Here is a 17,217-nt window from a genome sequence, read left to right on the forward strand (position 1 = left end):
GCAACATGAAAAAAATGTCTGTGGTAGAATTTTAAGTGAAAAAAGCAGAAATTTAAAATGTGTCAATGCTATGACTAAAACTATTCAAAAGTTAGGTTCACTTCTGGCCAAGGCATGCAAGGAAATGTAAAAATGGAAAGTCAGTGATTCCCTAGGGTTGTGAGAGTCTCTGCGATTTACCATCCCACCCCCATTTTTTTGATTTCTAACATATTATCACCATAGTTCCTTTAAATACAATGTTTTAAAATAAAGTGATACTGGGGAAAGGTGACCTTATCAATAAAACTGAAAAATCTCCCAGCCATCACTATCCAGGAACACTCCCAACCATCCAAAAAAAAAAAAAAAAAAATCATGGCAATGATATGCAAGAGTCCCTGTCATCCAATCACTTGGCATGATTAACCACCTACTCTCTGTTGTGGCACCACCGGTGAAATGCAAGGTCCTGTGAGGGAAATCAAAACTAGGACAACATTCAGTTCTTGCAGTTATGGGACGTCCCATTCAGGAGAAAGAATTTACAGCAAACACAGGAATAAGCACAGTTAGACGACACAGTTTAAAAACAAAAGTCATAAGAAAAATATTAACAAAGCACTAAGGAATGAATTCATTTTAAATTCAGGTTTTGGTTTTGGAGATCGGGAGGTGATGATTGAGGTGGGCCTGGGAAAAGAGTGTTTCCCCAGGCAGAAGGTGAGTGTGCTTGTGTGTGGTGTGTGTGTGTGTGTGTGTGTGTGTGTGTGTGTGTGTGTTTGTGTTTCCAGTGAGCTGGAGGTGAGAATGAGATGTTCCCATGAGATGGTCCCTTAACTGCTGAGCTTCACTTATCTACAGAAGAGGCTAATTCTAGTTCCTAGGTAGGTTTGTCATGAAGCTCAAGATGGCAGATGAACAAGAAAGTTGTTCCAATAAAGATTCAATAAATAATTCTGTTCCCCTTAATTCTCAGCTCATAGAAGAAACTGGTTTAGGGAAAAAACAAGCCCAAAGGACAAAAGTCATAGGACATTGCCCAAGGGGAGTTCAGAAGTCTTGGCAGTGACAAGTTCATGATGCTAAGAAAAATGACAACATCTGTGATGGTTATGAACTTCAAGCTGGAAACCCAAGGAACAGTGGTGGCCCCCACTAAAACGGGCATGTCAGGAAAACCAGCATGAGGATTGGTGTTTGAGAAATTTGAGAATTAAGGAACAGCAGGAATCTGTCTAGGGTCCAGTTAGATGCTAAGACTCTTGCCCAGGAGAAAGGTGTAGGCTGGTCACATATGATACATGCTATACAATTTTTCATAGTTGACTTACTGTTACTGAGGTCTGTAAGGCCCCTAGCAACCCCTCTCCACAGCCCATCTTGATACATTCATCCCAAATAACCAAATATGTTGTTGGATCAAAATACCCTGTTTGGCATATATTCCAACTGAATTTAACATACTATATTTTCCTCTGAGAAGTGTTAACTTTTTAAAATAGCTTCATAAGATAAAAACTCACATACCACACATTCACCTGTTTAAAATATATAATCCAGTAGCCTTGCACTCTTCATAGGTATGGACAACCAGCGCCATGATCAGTTTTGGGACAGGTTTAGAACATGTCCAACCCAAAATGAAATCACACACCCTTTAGTTGTCTCCCAGGGAGCTCCCAACCCCACCCTCAGCTCTAGGCAACAACTGATCTACCTTCTGTTTCCACAGATTTGCCTCCTCTGGATCCTTCACATAAATGGAATCATACAATATGTGGTCCTTTGCACCTGAATTCCTTTGTGTTAACAAAAAATAATCAAGATTCATCTATGTGGTAGTATATGTCAGTATTAATTTCTTTTTATCAAATAATATTACAATATGTAGATAAGCCACATTTTGCTTATACACCCATGAATTGATGGACTTTGGGTTGTTTCAACTTTGGGGCTATTCCAGTTAATCCTGCCAGGAACATTCATGTACAAGTTTTGTATGTTTTCATTTCTCTTGGGGGTATAATGAGGAATAGAATCACAAGGTTATAAGGTTTATTTTTAACTTCTTGAGGAACTGCCAAACTGTTCTCCAAAGTGACAATATCATTGACAATCACACAGAACCATACCATTGACAATCACATCAACAATATGAGATTCTAATTTTTCCACATCTTCATCAACACTGGTTATTGTCTTTTTCATTTAGTCATCCTAGTAGGCATGAAGAGGTACCTCACTGCAGTTTTAATTTGTATTATCCTGGGACCTAGTGATGCTGAACATCTTTTCATATGCTTATTGGCTGTGTATATATTTTCTTTGAAAAACTCTCATTAGATCCATTTTGTGAGTGTGTGTGTGTGTGTGTGTGTGTGTGTGTGTGTGTGTGTTTGGGGCAGAGTACCAGGGGTTGAACTCAGAGGCACCCGACCACTGAGCCATATCCCTAGCCCTATTTTGTATTCTATTAGAGACAGGGTCTCACTGAGTTGCTTAGCACCTCGCTAAATTGCTGAAGCTGGTTTTGAACTCCAGATCCTCCTGCCTCCCCTCTGAGCTGCTGGGATTACAGGCAGGCACTACTGTGCCTGGCCTGTTTTTTTGTTTTTTATTTTTTTTAATGGTGCTGGGGGGTCAAACCCAAGGCCTCACACATGCTAGGCAAGCACTCTACCACTGGATCATTTCTACAGCCCCTTCCCAATACTTAATTGGGTTACCTGTCATTTTACTAGGCTGTTTTTTAAATGCAGAATTTTTTCTTCCTTGTTTTTTATTGTGGAATGTAGAAGTAGCACATAGGCATAAATTGTCCATCAACAACCAGAAAATCAGAATTTTTTTTCCTCCCACATTAAAACATCTACAGTCAATCTAGTATGTGTGTGTGTGTGTGTGTGTGTGTTTATGAGAACTGGTGGTTTTGGTCCTTGTCAGTAACCATTAGCATATCAAAACAATAATTGTTAAGCCTGGCAGGGTGACAAATTATAGTTGGCTTAATTCTTTCTTCTCAAGGTAAAGAGTTGGTGCTGCCCTTTTGGCATTGCTCTTTCACAAACCCTGGAGACAAATTCAAGGCCAAACCAAGGACACATTAGCAAATTCCTTAATCAGTGCAACATGTTTATATCTATTTTTATACATTTTATTTTGTTGGCTTTGTTCCTTTTTTTTTTTTTTTTTTTGGTTACACAGTACATTTATTTATTTATTTTTTGTGGTGCTGAAGATTGAACCCAATGCCTCACACATACTAGGCAATTGCTCTACCACCAAGACACAACCATAGCCCACTGGCTTTGTACTTAACTTGCAATATGTGGACCCTCATCTTTGAAGAGCTGTTCCAAATAGTTCTGTGGTCCACTGAAGGATTATTTTTCCTCATGCTAAAAATGTCTGATTATAATCTACATCATTCCCAATCTGCTATTTTCCACAGAGTCCTCTTGAAGGAGACATCTGCTGTTACAAGTTGAATTGTGTCCCCTAAAAAATAAATATGTTGGAGTCCTAACTGCCAGTACCTCCAAATAGTGATTTTATTTGGAGACAAGTTACTGATCAACCTAACAAGTTAAATGAGGTCATTAGGGCAGGCAATAATCCCATATGACTATTGTCCTTATAAAAAGGAAAATTTTTATTGTTATATTGTTTACAGACACTAATATGTAACAACAAATCTCACCATTATGTACAACTATAACGCTCCAATTTTTTTAATGGCAAAAGGGGGTAGGGGGCTTTGGAGATAGCTCCAAAGAGGGAAGATCATGTGAAGACAGAGAAGATGGCTATCCACAAACCAAGTAGAGAGGCCTAGAACAGCTCCTCCCTCCCAGCCTTCAGAAGGAACAAATCCTGCTTAGATTTTTTGACCTTTCGCCTCCAAAACTGTGAAAGAATAAAATTTCTGTTGACCAGTTAGTGCCACTTAGTTAGAGAAACCCACCCAGGACACTAATACACCTGGCTACACCCTGGATCTTTGTGAGTGCTGCCTTAGGAAGAGGGGGGCCTCACTACCCTCTGAACTCAGTTTTGCCATGAGGCCTAATGGATACATTACAATGTTTAGTTAGGTTGCTCTCAAGAATCAGTCCAGGGAGCTTTCATGAGGAGTCCATGATTTCTGGATCCAGGAACCGTCTCATGAACCTGTCCCAGTTTCATGTTTCTGAAACTGGCTCCTAGCAAGGCCAGGAACAACTGGCTCAATCTTCTTTCATGCTGCTTCTAGAAACTCTGCTTTTAACAGTTCTGATAATCCACAGCCAGGGAGGTCACTGACTCGAGAGATGGTCTATTTGCATTGGTGTATAGGTCTGTTTGTTTCAAAATTCACCTCCTTTTGGAGCCAAATGGTAAACACAGAAAACTCCATTCCCCCATACAAACAAAAAAAAACCCTTCCTCCAATTTTCCCTATTTTTCCCTGTAGTCAGAAAGTAGTATTCTTCTCGTCCACAAAGTGTTCCTTGATGCTAGGTACGAGCCTGAGTCTTCTCCTGTCCAAGTCAAATATCTCCCATTTCCTCCATCATTCCACCTAAGATCTGCTTCCAGAACTTTCAACTCCCACACTGTCCCCTGTAAACAACTTCTCACTGGTCAGTGTCACTGTGAAGTGCGGATTTATGTTCCATGACATAACCTACAAAGCTGCTGTACCTGACTGTTTTCATTGATCAGAGCTGAATGTAACCCTGTGTTAAGAAAGGTAATCAAGTAAATCCAAGGAGAAATGCAAAAGTAAGGCCAAATAGCTGTTTTCAAATTAAATGATTCAGCTTTCTATGCATAGGGCCCACCCAGATCCATGCCAGTCTCCAGAAAAGAGGCCACGAGCCTCGTTCTTGGTTTCCTGGAAATCTCTTATGGATCAGAATCATAGCAGCGCATGAGTGCACGTACACACACACACACACACACACACACACACACACACACTTCTCCACATTAGTCCAAAATGCAAAGGACTTCTTTCGATTTTGACCTTTTCATTAAAACTCTAATGCCCCTATACCTCACATGGAACAAATGCTCTGTGTGATCTACTTCCCCATCTGGGGAATGGGTAAAAAGTAAGCCTTATTGTCCTTTTTTATATTCGGGACAAAATATACATAACATAAAATTTACCATCTAAACTTTTTTTAAGTGTATAGTTCACTAGTGTCAAATATATTCACATAATTGCCTAACCAATCTTGGAAATCTTCTATTTTTAAAAAAAAAAAATAAGCTTTAAATAACTAAAATGGCTTTTAAAAGAACAGACTTCCTAAATAGAGGTCCCCAAATGTATGCTAATATTAAATATCAACCATCCACATAAATCACTATTCAGTCTTCCTTTTAAATAGCATTTGTACTTAAAATTTTTTTTTCCTGGAAAGAAGAAAAAAGAACCTTGGGTTAAAGGGTTAAAATTTCTTAAGAATGTCCCTTCCAAAGGACATGCCAAGTAATTATGTGTAATTTTTTTTCTCCCTGATTTTCATAAATGCTTCTGAAGCAAATGAAAATAATAATAATAATAATAATAATAATTGTACTTCTCTGCTACTGTGGCTTCCATCCTGCCAGCAGAGCCCACTGTTTTGTTTTGGTTTTTTAATGTTTTGAATGGTTTGGAGATTAGCATGGGTATTTAGCAAAAAGTACAATTTCAAATTACATGCTGCTTTATGGTGCCAAAACACTGTGCTCCATCATCCTTGATGACGTCCACAGGGTACAGCACTAAGAATGGTGGTTGTTAGTCATCTGGCTTCACAAAACTGGAAGATGAAATTGTAAACAATATGTGCTTAGACAGGCCTGATTGGGGGAAAAAAGTGTCTTAAATAGAGTTTTAATTTTTAAATCAAATAATGTCTTTTAATCAACAACATGTACCTTAATTAACATTACAAATAGATATTTATTCTAAGTGGGTAACAATTTATCCAAAGTATCCTAAAAGAGATGACCAGTGTGTTTATAAGCATATACCCTGTAATGTGCTTGTCCTTATTGGCCATGGATTTATTTATGTACATATATATATATATATAAATAATGGCAAAATGTGGCGCAATCCATATTCCTTTAACTTTAAAATAATGTTTAGAAAAGGATATGAAATAATCATTCCCTGGTACTGGTCATAAACTGTACTACTGGTCAAAACTTATATACCACTCATTGAAACAGGGGCATAGAATTTGTTGGCCAAATCCAACATACCATCATTACTAGAAGAAAACAGAAACCAAATCTCAAAAGCAGATGGCAGTAGACCAAGTGCAAAGAGAGTCCATTGGCGTAGCAGGAGCTAAAGTGTATTATGAAAGATCATTCAGGAGCTGGCCTATATAGTCTATCTTGCTCAGTGAATGAATAGCTAAAGCCCTTTACCTTCAATCCCCAAAACAGATGAGCAACTTACATCATTAATCTCAATGTCTCTCCACAGAGTCTTCTAACAGTCAATCATGATGTAGCCTGAGAGAAAGTTTCCCTAGATACCACAGAAAACACAGGTTTGCAACAGATGTCTCCATGCAACTTTTAGAATAGATCCCATGTTAAGAAGGTAACATACCCTTATGTATTTGTTAATCAATCCAGGTACATGCAGCCTGAAGGTGGGGAACCAGAGCTATTAGCAAGGAAACCATTTAGGTGCAAAGACTGCGTGGGAAAGCATCAGAAAGAGTGTTATTTATAATAACAGAGACAAGTGTAATAGTTGGTACAATTGGAAAATCCCCACCTGGAGTTCATCCAGAGTAGTGCTTATATTTAGGTTACATGGCCCTAATAAATGTAAACACTTTTCTCACACTGACCACACATCAAATTAATAAGCCAGATGCCAACTCTCATCATTCCCTCAGTTTCTCCGTCTGTAAAGTGGGGATACGAGCTGTGTGTTAATAATTGGAGGGTAAATTTCTTCCAATGAATGATAGTACAGGAAACCAAGATAGTACCACTGCAAAATGTAAAAACAACATATAATGTTGTGTCTAAAAACTGGTTTAAAATCATATTTTAAAAGCACATGGTCAACGAGACATGTATTTGGAAATAGATGACTCTGCAGGGGATAAGGAGACAGGGTCAGGGTGAAATGATTCATGAATTCGGGAATGCAGAGGTTCTCAGCTGCATGAAGTCACAAGGGACCAACAACAGGCCGTCTCCTCCCCTTCACAAGCAATGCTGCTTGTTGACTTTGCAAAAAGATGTGTGAAGAGCTGGAAAATTTTTATTCTTTGAATCCTTTAGTGAATACACCAAACATATATATTCTGATGTGCATTGAGAAATATTAGCTCTACTAATATTTTAAAAGGTGACAAGTAGCAGGAGTCCCTTCAGTCCAGAGGGTTTTAACTGACATCTTGACAAGAGCAAGTTTGGTCTAGGCAATGGCATAAAGCTTATTAAAAGTTCAGAGGGAAGAAACTCTAGGACATCCAGCTGTCTTGAATGAAGTAAAGATCTTCCCTCTGAAAACAGCTAAAGGCAAGTAGTACCTGGGGCAAAGAAGTAAATTGGCCGAATAACTGAAATGGGGGGATCTCGACCTCTTCCAAAACAGAGACTTTCTACGAGGCTGCATGTAAATCAAATTTTAAACAAAGGTTTCTAGGGAAACAGACCATTTACAACACCCATATTTGCAACTTATAACAGAGCTCATGTCTGGTACAAAGAATTATCTTCTAAATTATTCATTCTGTAAACTTTTTTTTTAATTAATTGTATTTTCTTCAAAATGTTTTGAAGGGTGCAGATGCATATAACAACTGCTTGCTGCCCTTGAACTCTGAATGAACACTTTCCTGCAATACCTTTCCTTAAATAGAATCATAAAATATTAGAGAAGATTCCTTAGAGATCAGTTAGAACTGTGGCTCTCAACCTTTGTTTTGCATTAGAAACTCAGAGGAGCTTTTAAAAAATACAGAGGCCAAGGCCCCAATCTCAACCAATTAAATCAGAATCTCATGCAGGAGGGGTGTGAGTATTTTTTATAAGCTCCACAGGTGGTTCCATTGGGCCGCCAGGATTAAGGACCATGATACAGACTGGCATTGTCCAGTGCTGTAGTTGCTGGCCATACATGGCTATTGAGCACCTGAAACGTAGCTAGCCCAAATCAAGATATGCTGTAGTAGTGAAATGCCCACTGGATTTCAAAGGTTTAGTACCCCACCCACAAAAGAATACAAAGTATCTCATTAACATTTTTATATTTGACTGTATATGGAAATGACAATATTTTGGATATACTGGGTAAACAAAATCAAAATATGCTATCAAAAGGAACGTTGTCACCTGCTTCTTTTTACTGTTTTTTTTTTTTTCATACCAGGGATTGAATTCAGGGACACTGACCACTGAGCCACATCCCCAGTCCTACCTTTTATTTTATTTAGTGACAGCATCTCACTGAGTTGCTTAGTGCCTCACTGTTGCTGAGGCTGGCTTTGAACATCTGATCCTCCTGCCTCAGCCTCCTGAGCTGCTGGGATTACAAGTATGCACCACTATGCCAGCATCTTTTTACTTTTTTAATATGACTACTTCATTGAACGTTATGTATATTGCTCCCACTATTGGACTTCCAGTTACGTTGCATTGCTAATAAGGTAAGTGAGGCAGAGGAGCTCAATTAGTTCAAGCAGCACTTAGGGGTTCCCTCTTCCACCTAGGTTTTGCCTGTTGTTATAAAGCACCTCACTGCAGGGGCACCAATCGCAGTGGGAGTTATGATGCCATAAGTTGGACTTTAAACTGTCTCTCTGTTGTCTCACTAATTATTTCTTCTAAGATGCAATATCACAATAGATTCCCCTTAAGAAAAAAATAGCACCTATCTGTTGTCCACACATTTGTAATCTGTTATTGTGGGGCTACCCCTGAAAGCAGAGCAGCTAGAACGGATGTTTAAAAGCAAATGTAGAAACATGAGCATAAGGAAAATGCAGAAAATGGATGAAGAGAACTTTAGCATGTTGTAGTTGGGAAAACAACCCCGGAGGCCCTCAGCACTCTGAGAGTCATCTTCAACTCACCATGATTCTCTGCTCAGAATTAGAAGCTTGAGCCTACAAAACATTGTTTTTCCTCCCAAGAGTCAATGTTTTTCTGGACAATGTTGTCTTTGCAGTGAGGCAAATCAGGCTCTTCACTTAGGTCCCCTGGTGAAAATGGACTTTCTCCTCACTGCCTGTGTCCTCTGGGGCATGGATTAGTACCATTAGAAACCAAACTGACTTAAAGAGGAAAATCTTGTCTTGATAAAATTCAATGGTCCTATCAAATCTGGCAAATGGAGATTAAATGCATTTCTTCTATAATCACTTAATTCAAACAAAAACTTAGATTTTTGTTGTTGTTGTTGTTGTTGTTTATGCTTTTCCCACTAAGGAAGCCAGCAGAGGATAAAACTAGCTGAAATGGGTTATATTCAAGAAATCATGCCTGTAAAATAGGGGCTCCTATTTTAATAAATAAAAGAAAAAAGAATGAAAGAGTCCTGAATTCTGATATTAAACGTTCATGCAAAAGCTGGAAAAGAAACCTGTGGGTGAGGCCAAACTACACAACCAGTAGATGCATTCAAGATTTCTACTGAGTCGTTTTTGCTACCCATCCTAAATACAGCATCATAAATAAAACATCATCCTAAATAAAATATTTGTGCTCTGGAGTCCTCTGGGTTGCATGCATGATTTCTATTAGTTATGAGAAGTCAAGTTTTGCCAGTCAGACCTCAAAGAGCACGCTGCCAGATGCAACTCACTTCTCACAGAGCGATGTTCACCTCCACGCGCTTCAAAACTGACCTGGAAAGATAATATATTCATACAGGTCCTGGGCAAAGTGCATCAGCTAGAGTGAACATAGAACCTGTTGCTCAATTCAACAAAAAGAAAGATGATTTATACGAACTTGAAATAATTTCAGCTCCCTTCCTGAAAAATGATAAAACACTGAAAGTAAAAGAAAGTGACGGCTTCATTCTGAAATGGTCTTTTAGACCATTTTTAGGTTTTCCCAGTGTTGACTCTCAAATGAAATCTGGATGTGCGGCTTTATAGGGTGTGTCTAATAATAATAATGAAGAAGAATTTAAATTAAAATCAACGAGCCAGGCCAATATTAGAAAAATTAACACTGCCGTTATGTATAAGAATAAATGGAATAGAAACTACGGTTCATGTGGTCAAGGCAGCCATTCAAAAGATCTGATAAAAATTTTGTCTTTGAAATGTTAGTGGCAAAAGGCTTGAAAAGAGCCTTTGTGGCTTATGTATTCCCTGTCAAGGGCATATATGACAACCTGGCTTGTGGAAACAGGACCCTGCCTGGAGAAGGGCACTGGGGCCTCATTTGGCACTCTCTGCTCTGGACCTTGGATAACCTAGGAGATGTCACCAGCTCTTGGGCTCTCCTTTGTTCAACAAAGAGTTCTGCTCAGAGGATCTCCCCTGAATCCAGATCCCCTGAATGTGCATGCAGACACAAGCTTTCTGTCAGACTCTCCAAGCCAAAAGGAGTTCTTCACTCTCTTTAAGACCAACTCAAGTCAAATCCAACATGACACTTTTCCATCTGTGCTAATTTTAGGATAGAGATTAGAAATGAGAAACTTAAGGAAATAGAAAAAAAAAGTAACTGAAATATGTATTTTGTTTGTTTCTGTGGTGCTAGGGCCTCGTGCATGCTACGTAAGTGCTCTGCCACTGAGCTACATCTCCAGCCCTGAAAAAAATATCTAGTGTCCAAGTAATATCTTATTCCTTTGCAAATTTATCCTAAACTTTATGTTTTACTTTGAAAGTCCCAGAGTCATCAATAAGGGCTTCAAGTGTTTTAAACGTGTTTCCAGAAGAGTGTTATCATGACTTGGTTATTTCTAAAGGGCTTCTCTCTTTTTCTCTGAATTTTCTCATGATTCCCAATGATGGAGTACTAATAGACACGCCAAAAAAAAAAAAAAAACACACACACACACACACAAAAAAAACAGTAATTGCCATTTTTTCCCTAATAACAATGTAATAATTCTTTAGTGAAAACAGGAATTATGAGGTCATTTTTAAAGTGCAAGGCTTTCTATTCAAAGCATTGCAACAACATAGATAGCTTATTTAGTTTACAAATAGCAACACAAAAAGGGGTTTTTTTTGGTGTCTTTAAGTCTGCCCAGCATAGATGAAAGTGCTTCTTTCTCACCCTTAAATATTTGAAGCTGCTGCCCCTAAGTCTATTACCTTATCACAATTGTATAATTCTCTTAAAGAGAATTCAGAGAAATAGTCCTCCTTTTGAATTTTTAAGCACTAATTTATAAAAGCATTGGTTGATTCCCATAATGCAGCTGATAGTCAAATTGGACAAGATAATGAATTGACTGAGATCACTGTTCCACCTTCATCCAAGAAAGCTGCCTCTAAAAAAAGATCTTAAATTGCTGTAGAAATCCAATTTGTACAAAGCAAAAGAAGCATATAGATGGGAAACACCAGCCATGATCACATTAATTCTGTGACTAACAGCACTGCTTTGAAGTGAAGAAGGAAAAAAAGGAAAGATGACAAAAATAATAAGTACACTCAAATCCCAATTTTAATCCACAGATACAACCAGAAGAAAACCAACTACCAATACAAAGTGCACATTTAAGGATCCAGTAATCATCACACTCCCAATTTTCAGTTGACAAGGAAAACTCCAAATGCTAAGGAAATACTATAGGACAACGACACATCACTACTAAAAAGTAAATTATAGTGGGAAATCAGGAGACGGAGAACTTGACATCAGGACAAATAGCCATGGAAACTCCGCGGTTGATTGTTTTTGAACACGCAGGTGTGGGAAACTGACACGTAGTTATAACAAAAATATTCTACTTACTATAATTGAAAAGCTATTCAGGAAAAGTCTCTCTGACAGACTGCTGCAATATCACAGAGATATAGAAATAAAGGCATGGTTTCTACTTTTTGTGGGAACGTTCTACACCATCTGCGCAGGTATAAACTATATACGGTTACAACTGACTTTGACTTGACAGGTTATTTATGGATATCAGCAATTTGCCTTAGAATTCAGTTGGCTTGGATGTTATCAGTTGAGCAAACGTGTTTACTCTGAGTGAAGTTGAAAAAGAAAAATCAACAGGAATCAGTAAGAACTTTAAAACTATCAGATCTATATAAAATGCTATGATCAAAGGAAAATAAGGGAAAAAATTATGGAGAGACATGGTGAGTTCTTTTTAAATTATAAAACCAAAGTAATAGCTGACAATAAATAGCATCCTTCTTCAGGGAAGTACACATCTAGGTTTGGATGTGGGAAATGGGGTTGTTTTGTTTTGTTTCTCATTTTTATCTTTCTTTTTAAAAAGAACTCCTTCTTACTAAAATTCAAATACTTGTTGAAGTGATTCATGAAAGCTTGTAGAAAAGAGAATTCTTACCTGACACACTACTTAACATGCTTCGTTGCTATTTTTACCAGAAATCGTGATTTACATAGAGAGACACACATACAACACCTTCCACACAAAATGCTATAAGTCCCAGGGAACTGAGAAAAGCAACATTAAAACTCATAACTAAGAAATCCATTGAAAACACAAGACTGACCCCACTTAGCCAAGCACCAAGTTCTTTCTCTGCTTAATAAGCATAATTCTTACCATTATCTGGAGAATAAAATCAGCAACGTGTTGCTTCCTGCAGTCACCAAATCAATTTTTTTCTTCCTTTCTTTCTAGTAACTTCTTTCCACCAGCAAGATTAGGAAGAAAATCAATCTTTGAGTATTTGCCTCAGTGTTTCAGACCACAAGACTGTGAAACTAGCTCTTAGTAAAAAGAAAAAAAAAAAAGGTCTGGTATTTTACAATCACTTCTGCAACCCAGAGGTACCTCCTGGACTCTGTACCTCCTTCCCTCCCTCGTTCTCTAAGTTTCTTTTAGTAATGAGACTAATTTTTCCAGTAGCCTTGAACTCCCTAGATTTAACTGACATGGAAAATGTGACTAAAATCTTGTAGAACTGTCTAGTCTTCAACCCTGCACAGAATCAACCCTGTGGTGTTAGGGAACACCTCACAAGCAGCTACATGCTCAGTCCACACTCCTGCGAGATCTATGCAGCACACACCACCAAATAACAGTGCGCCATCTAGTCCACAAGCTGCAAGCCCCATCCCAGAAGGGGGGACACCTTCAAACCCTGGGAGCTAAGAACTTGTCAGGGTTCAGCTGCTCTAAAGGTCCAATTGTTTATTTAAATAAAAAAAATATCGCTACTGAGATAATCCACATCTAGTGGATATGGGAAAATTTAGGTTATAATGGCACTACAAACTTTTACATCTAACTTTGATTTACAAGATAAAAGCCAGTTTTAAATTAAAAGGGCTTTCTGTTAATAGAGCTTATTATTCTGAAGACGGGAATGATTTTCTTCGAAAGTTGTCCCTGGGTGCATGCCTATTATCTTTGCTTTTCCCCTTCCACTAATGAGCATTTATCTAAAGAGCCTGTTAATCCTCTGATGTGTGCTTCTGGTCAGAGGTAACAGTTTGAATAAAACCACTAATCACTGATCACTAAATCACTGATCATTAATCACACTCTCCAGTGCCCGTGACCTGGGCCATTTTTTCCTTTAGGTTTATGCATCACAAACAAGAAGTTTAACATTTAGATGCCCATGTATTGTGGAGGAGGGGTATACTATTTCATCTCTAGATGTGAATAAATAATAAATACTGCCACAAACTTGGGGAAGGGATGTCAATTAGACCCCAGACAGGAGTTGCACAAATGCCTAGCCTACAGCATGGCTTTCCCTTTGAAGAAAGTAGATCTGATTATAACAAAACACGTGTTCTTCAAGAAATTCCCACCTATTCAGAATATAAATTTTCCTTTATTTAGCTTTCACTAGCTCCAAATCAGAGAGCACCCTAGTCCCCTGTCCCCCTCTATCCAAAAGCCTGTTAGTAAAATTTTCATTCGATTTCTGCTGCACACTTTCCACACTACCCAAAGGGTTCTTTTTACTTTTTAGCCCTTGAACAAGTCACACACAGGGTGTTTTTATTTCAACTGCCTATAGGGAGATTCTGACTCAATTCGATGACTTATGTATTTAACTTCCTCTTTAAGCATAGAAACTTTAGGTTAAGAACAAGAAAGTAACACGTGCAGCAGTTTATTGTATGGCGCTTTGAGTTCAACGACTCAACGCTTCCTCACTTTGGAAATAAAACATCTAATCTTGATTCTTTCTGCTAAACCTGACTTAGTCCTCTCCTGGCTTCTTAGTCTTCCCTCTTGGGTTAAACGGTTCTGGGCAGGCGCTGTGTCAAGTTAAATACTTTGTTGTTGTGGGTGTGTTGCTTTCCTAAGCCACCGAAGGGACGCGGGACACAGTACTTATCATAACGCTTCCAAACACTTCCTGAGATCAGGGCTGAGCATTTTCGCCCTGGAGAAGGGGGCTTGCTGGTGACTTTCTTAAATAATAGAAAAGGGCAGATTGTGCGCTGATCAGGTACTGAGGTCTCCTCAGACACCAGAAGCTCTTACCCACACTCCAGGGACAGTGTTCGCCCCAGGGAAAGCTGTAAAAGGCAGAGGCGGGTCTAGAGTGATAACGATGAGGGCGGGGGAGGGGCGGAAAAGGAGGGATGGGGAATAGAGGGCAATAAAGATGCCCAGGGAATGGGCGATTGCACGAGTATATTGGGGGGTGGGAGTGAAAAGCAGAGTTGCTTTGTCAGCATTCTAAGCCCCTGAACCCTTGAGTATCTGAAGCTGTTAATCAAACACTTACTGGCCTGCAGAATGACGTAATGGACCTGTATCCAGCCTTTATTCCTTGACACATGTCAGAAAGAGGGAAAAATAAAAAATTTTTAAAAAATAACCAACGCACTCTGCAGACTCTGACAACGAAATATACAAGCAGCACACTCCAATTCCCGGCCTTGAACAAGCATCATCAAGTGGGGGGCGGCACTCGTTGAGGGTAAACTGGAGGCTTTATCTATCAGACACCCCCAGGAAATGAATCTAAGGCACAGAAGAAGCGGCATGCAGCCCCCGGGAGAAAACATCTCCTTAGTTCCTTCGTGTCTTGCCCCTCTAAGAACTTCGTAAAAAGTTTAAGGGTTTGGGTTGAGAGTCTGCCGCAGAGGAAGTCTTCCACCGCCGGTGCTGAGAACTGTCTGGGCGCCACCGCGAGCTGTCATTTGGGGCAGCGGCGAAGAGGTAATGATGGCAGCGAGAAAGAGGCGGATGGAGGAGTGCACGCGAGCTGACAAACAGCCTCGTCACTCACGAGCCCGGAGCGCCTGGAGTGAAAGTCAAGTGCCCAGCGAGGCGACCTCCCCTCCCAGGGCGCGCGCGCGCCCACCAGCTGCAGCGGGCAGCCCTGCGGGAGAGGTGGCAACAGCCGGCTTGGTACCGGGAGAAAGCGAACCTCCGGCACACTTGCCCGCCCGCCCCCTAGGTGACCCGGTGTCCTTGCAGCGCCTGCTGGAAGTTTGCAAACTTTCTCCGGGGGTTCCGCCGCATCACTGCAAAGCAGGCTACGCGGGGCGAGGCTCCTGGCTGGTCGTCTCCGCTGCTGCCGCTGCCGCCGCCGCTGCCGCTTGACCACACTTCTGCAGGGTTCCGCACCTTGCCAGGTCTCTGGAGGCAAACACACACCCCCGATTCATAACTGTTCCCCGTGTCAGGGAAACTCACGCGCGCTCCCACACACGCACGCACGCTGCGGGGAACACGGCGCTGGCTCCAATTAGCATCCCTCTAGTCGCGCGGCGCAGCGTCCACCGAGACGCGCTCCCGGACGGACACGGCGTGGGGTCTCTGGGATGACCACAGGACACAGCAGAATTCCACAGTCCATCAGCAATTGCGGCCGGACTTCCCTCTGGTCCGCCAAAATGTTTACAAACACAGATCACCCTCCAAAAATATGCATCGCATCTTCCCTACTCCTTGCCCTGTGACCTGCCCATTGGACCAAGTAACCTCGCGGCTACTGCCGAGAACCAACCCCTGCAAGCAAGTACACTCCCGAGATGGCTCCCGCGGCAAGTGCAACAAAAGTGCCTAAATGCAAAACCCCAGAAGTGGCCGAGCCGTATTTTTAGGAACTTACCAAAAAAGTGTGGAGAAGGCAAGAGCGGAGCCCGGGTGAAGGGACCACGTTGGACTGAGCAAAGATTACAATACATTCTATTTAGAGTGCATTACATCACCCCCCCGGTGACGTCACGTGGGATTCCTGAACTTCTAAATCATTGCGGGCGGCGGGGGAGGGAGGGAGAGAGGGCGGGGCCCGGCACGCTGAGGGGGCGGGACCGCCCTGGCCCCACCCCGGGCCCCGCCCCTGGAGCGGACTCCGCTGCACCCGCCCTGGAGCTGTGGCGGCGGCGGCGGCGGCGATCGCGCAAGCAACAGCTTGCAGAGCCCAGCGCCGTGTGACACGGCGCCCTGACATTAGTGGTGTGAGTCAGCTTGGAAACAATCCTGATGGTTTCAGACAGGACCACGGAGAAAGTGCAGACCCGGGCTCTCCCGCGGGAGGGCCTAGTAGGTTCTGAAAGGTGTAAGGATTTGGGGATCAGAAGGGGGAGCTGGGAAGGGGATGCTGAAGGAAGTGGGAACAGAGTTTCTGCAAATAAAAATGCGGGACGCTCCCCATCCCCCCATCAGAAGATGTCCACCTCCTTTTGCCTGCGACAGTCATGACCTCATTGCAGTGTTCCCTGCATGCTGGCTTCTCAGAGCACTCCCAGGACACCCCTTCTTCACTGCCCCCTACCCCACCTCACCTCCAGGAGAATAACTTCCTTATAGTGCACACTCACTTGAAACACACAGCCCCCACCCTTTCCAAGTGCCCCCGCTTCAGGCATCTGAGGTACTGTAGGGAGAGTCCTCCTGAAGGCGAAAGGTGAATCTCAGCTAGATCCCAGTGATGAGCCCGATTTAGACTCAGCGTCAGAGCCGGAAGGGTACTTGGCGATCGCTTTCAGAGCCTCCTGGGTTACTGGCCCAAGCTCACCGGCTGGGAAGCCGCAGAGCCAGGGCCAAAATGTTGGATCTGCGCGCCTGGTCTGCAGTGAGAAAGGAGCCTGGCGCTTTCAGCATTGGCCGGTCATCATCGCCATCACCAT

General features: G+C 41.4%; 1 protein-coding gene across 6 annotated transcripts in view; it reads right to left on the reverse strand.

Moving 5' to 3' along the window:
• CREB5 (cAMP responsive element binding protein 5) overlaps window positions 1-16,281 on the reverse strand; it is a 412,930-nt gene extending 396,649 nt beyond the window's left edge. For 3 of the 6 annotated variants that reach the window (XM_081283988.1, XM_081283989.1, XM_081283990.1), the window contains exon 1: window positions 14,862-16,180. In XM_081283988.1, the coding sequence (XP_081140114.1) occupies window positions 14,862-14,915 (54 nt within the window). In that variant the 5' untranslated portion in view covers window positions 14,916-16,180. The other 3 variants (XM_081283986.1, XM_081283987.1, XM_081283985.1) reach the window with 3 other exon arrangements.
• Window positions 16,282-17,217: the final 936 nt, after the last annotated feature.

The sequence above is a fragment of the Spermophilus citellus genome, assembly GCF_964194105.1.
Source record: "Spermophilus citellus genome assembly, chromosome: 3".
In the NCBI taxonomy this organism is placed as follows: Eukaryota; Metazoa; Chordata; class Mammalia; order Rodentia; family Sciuridae; genus Spermophilus; species Spermophilus citellus.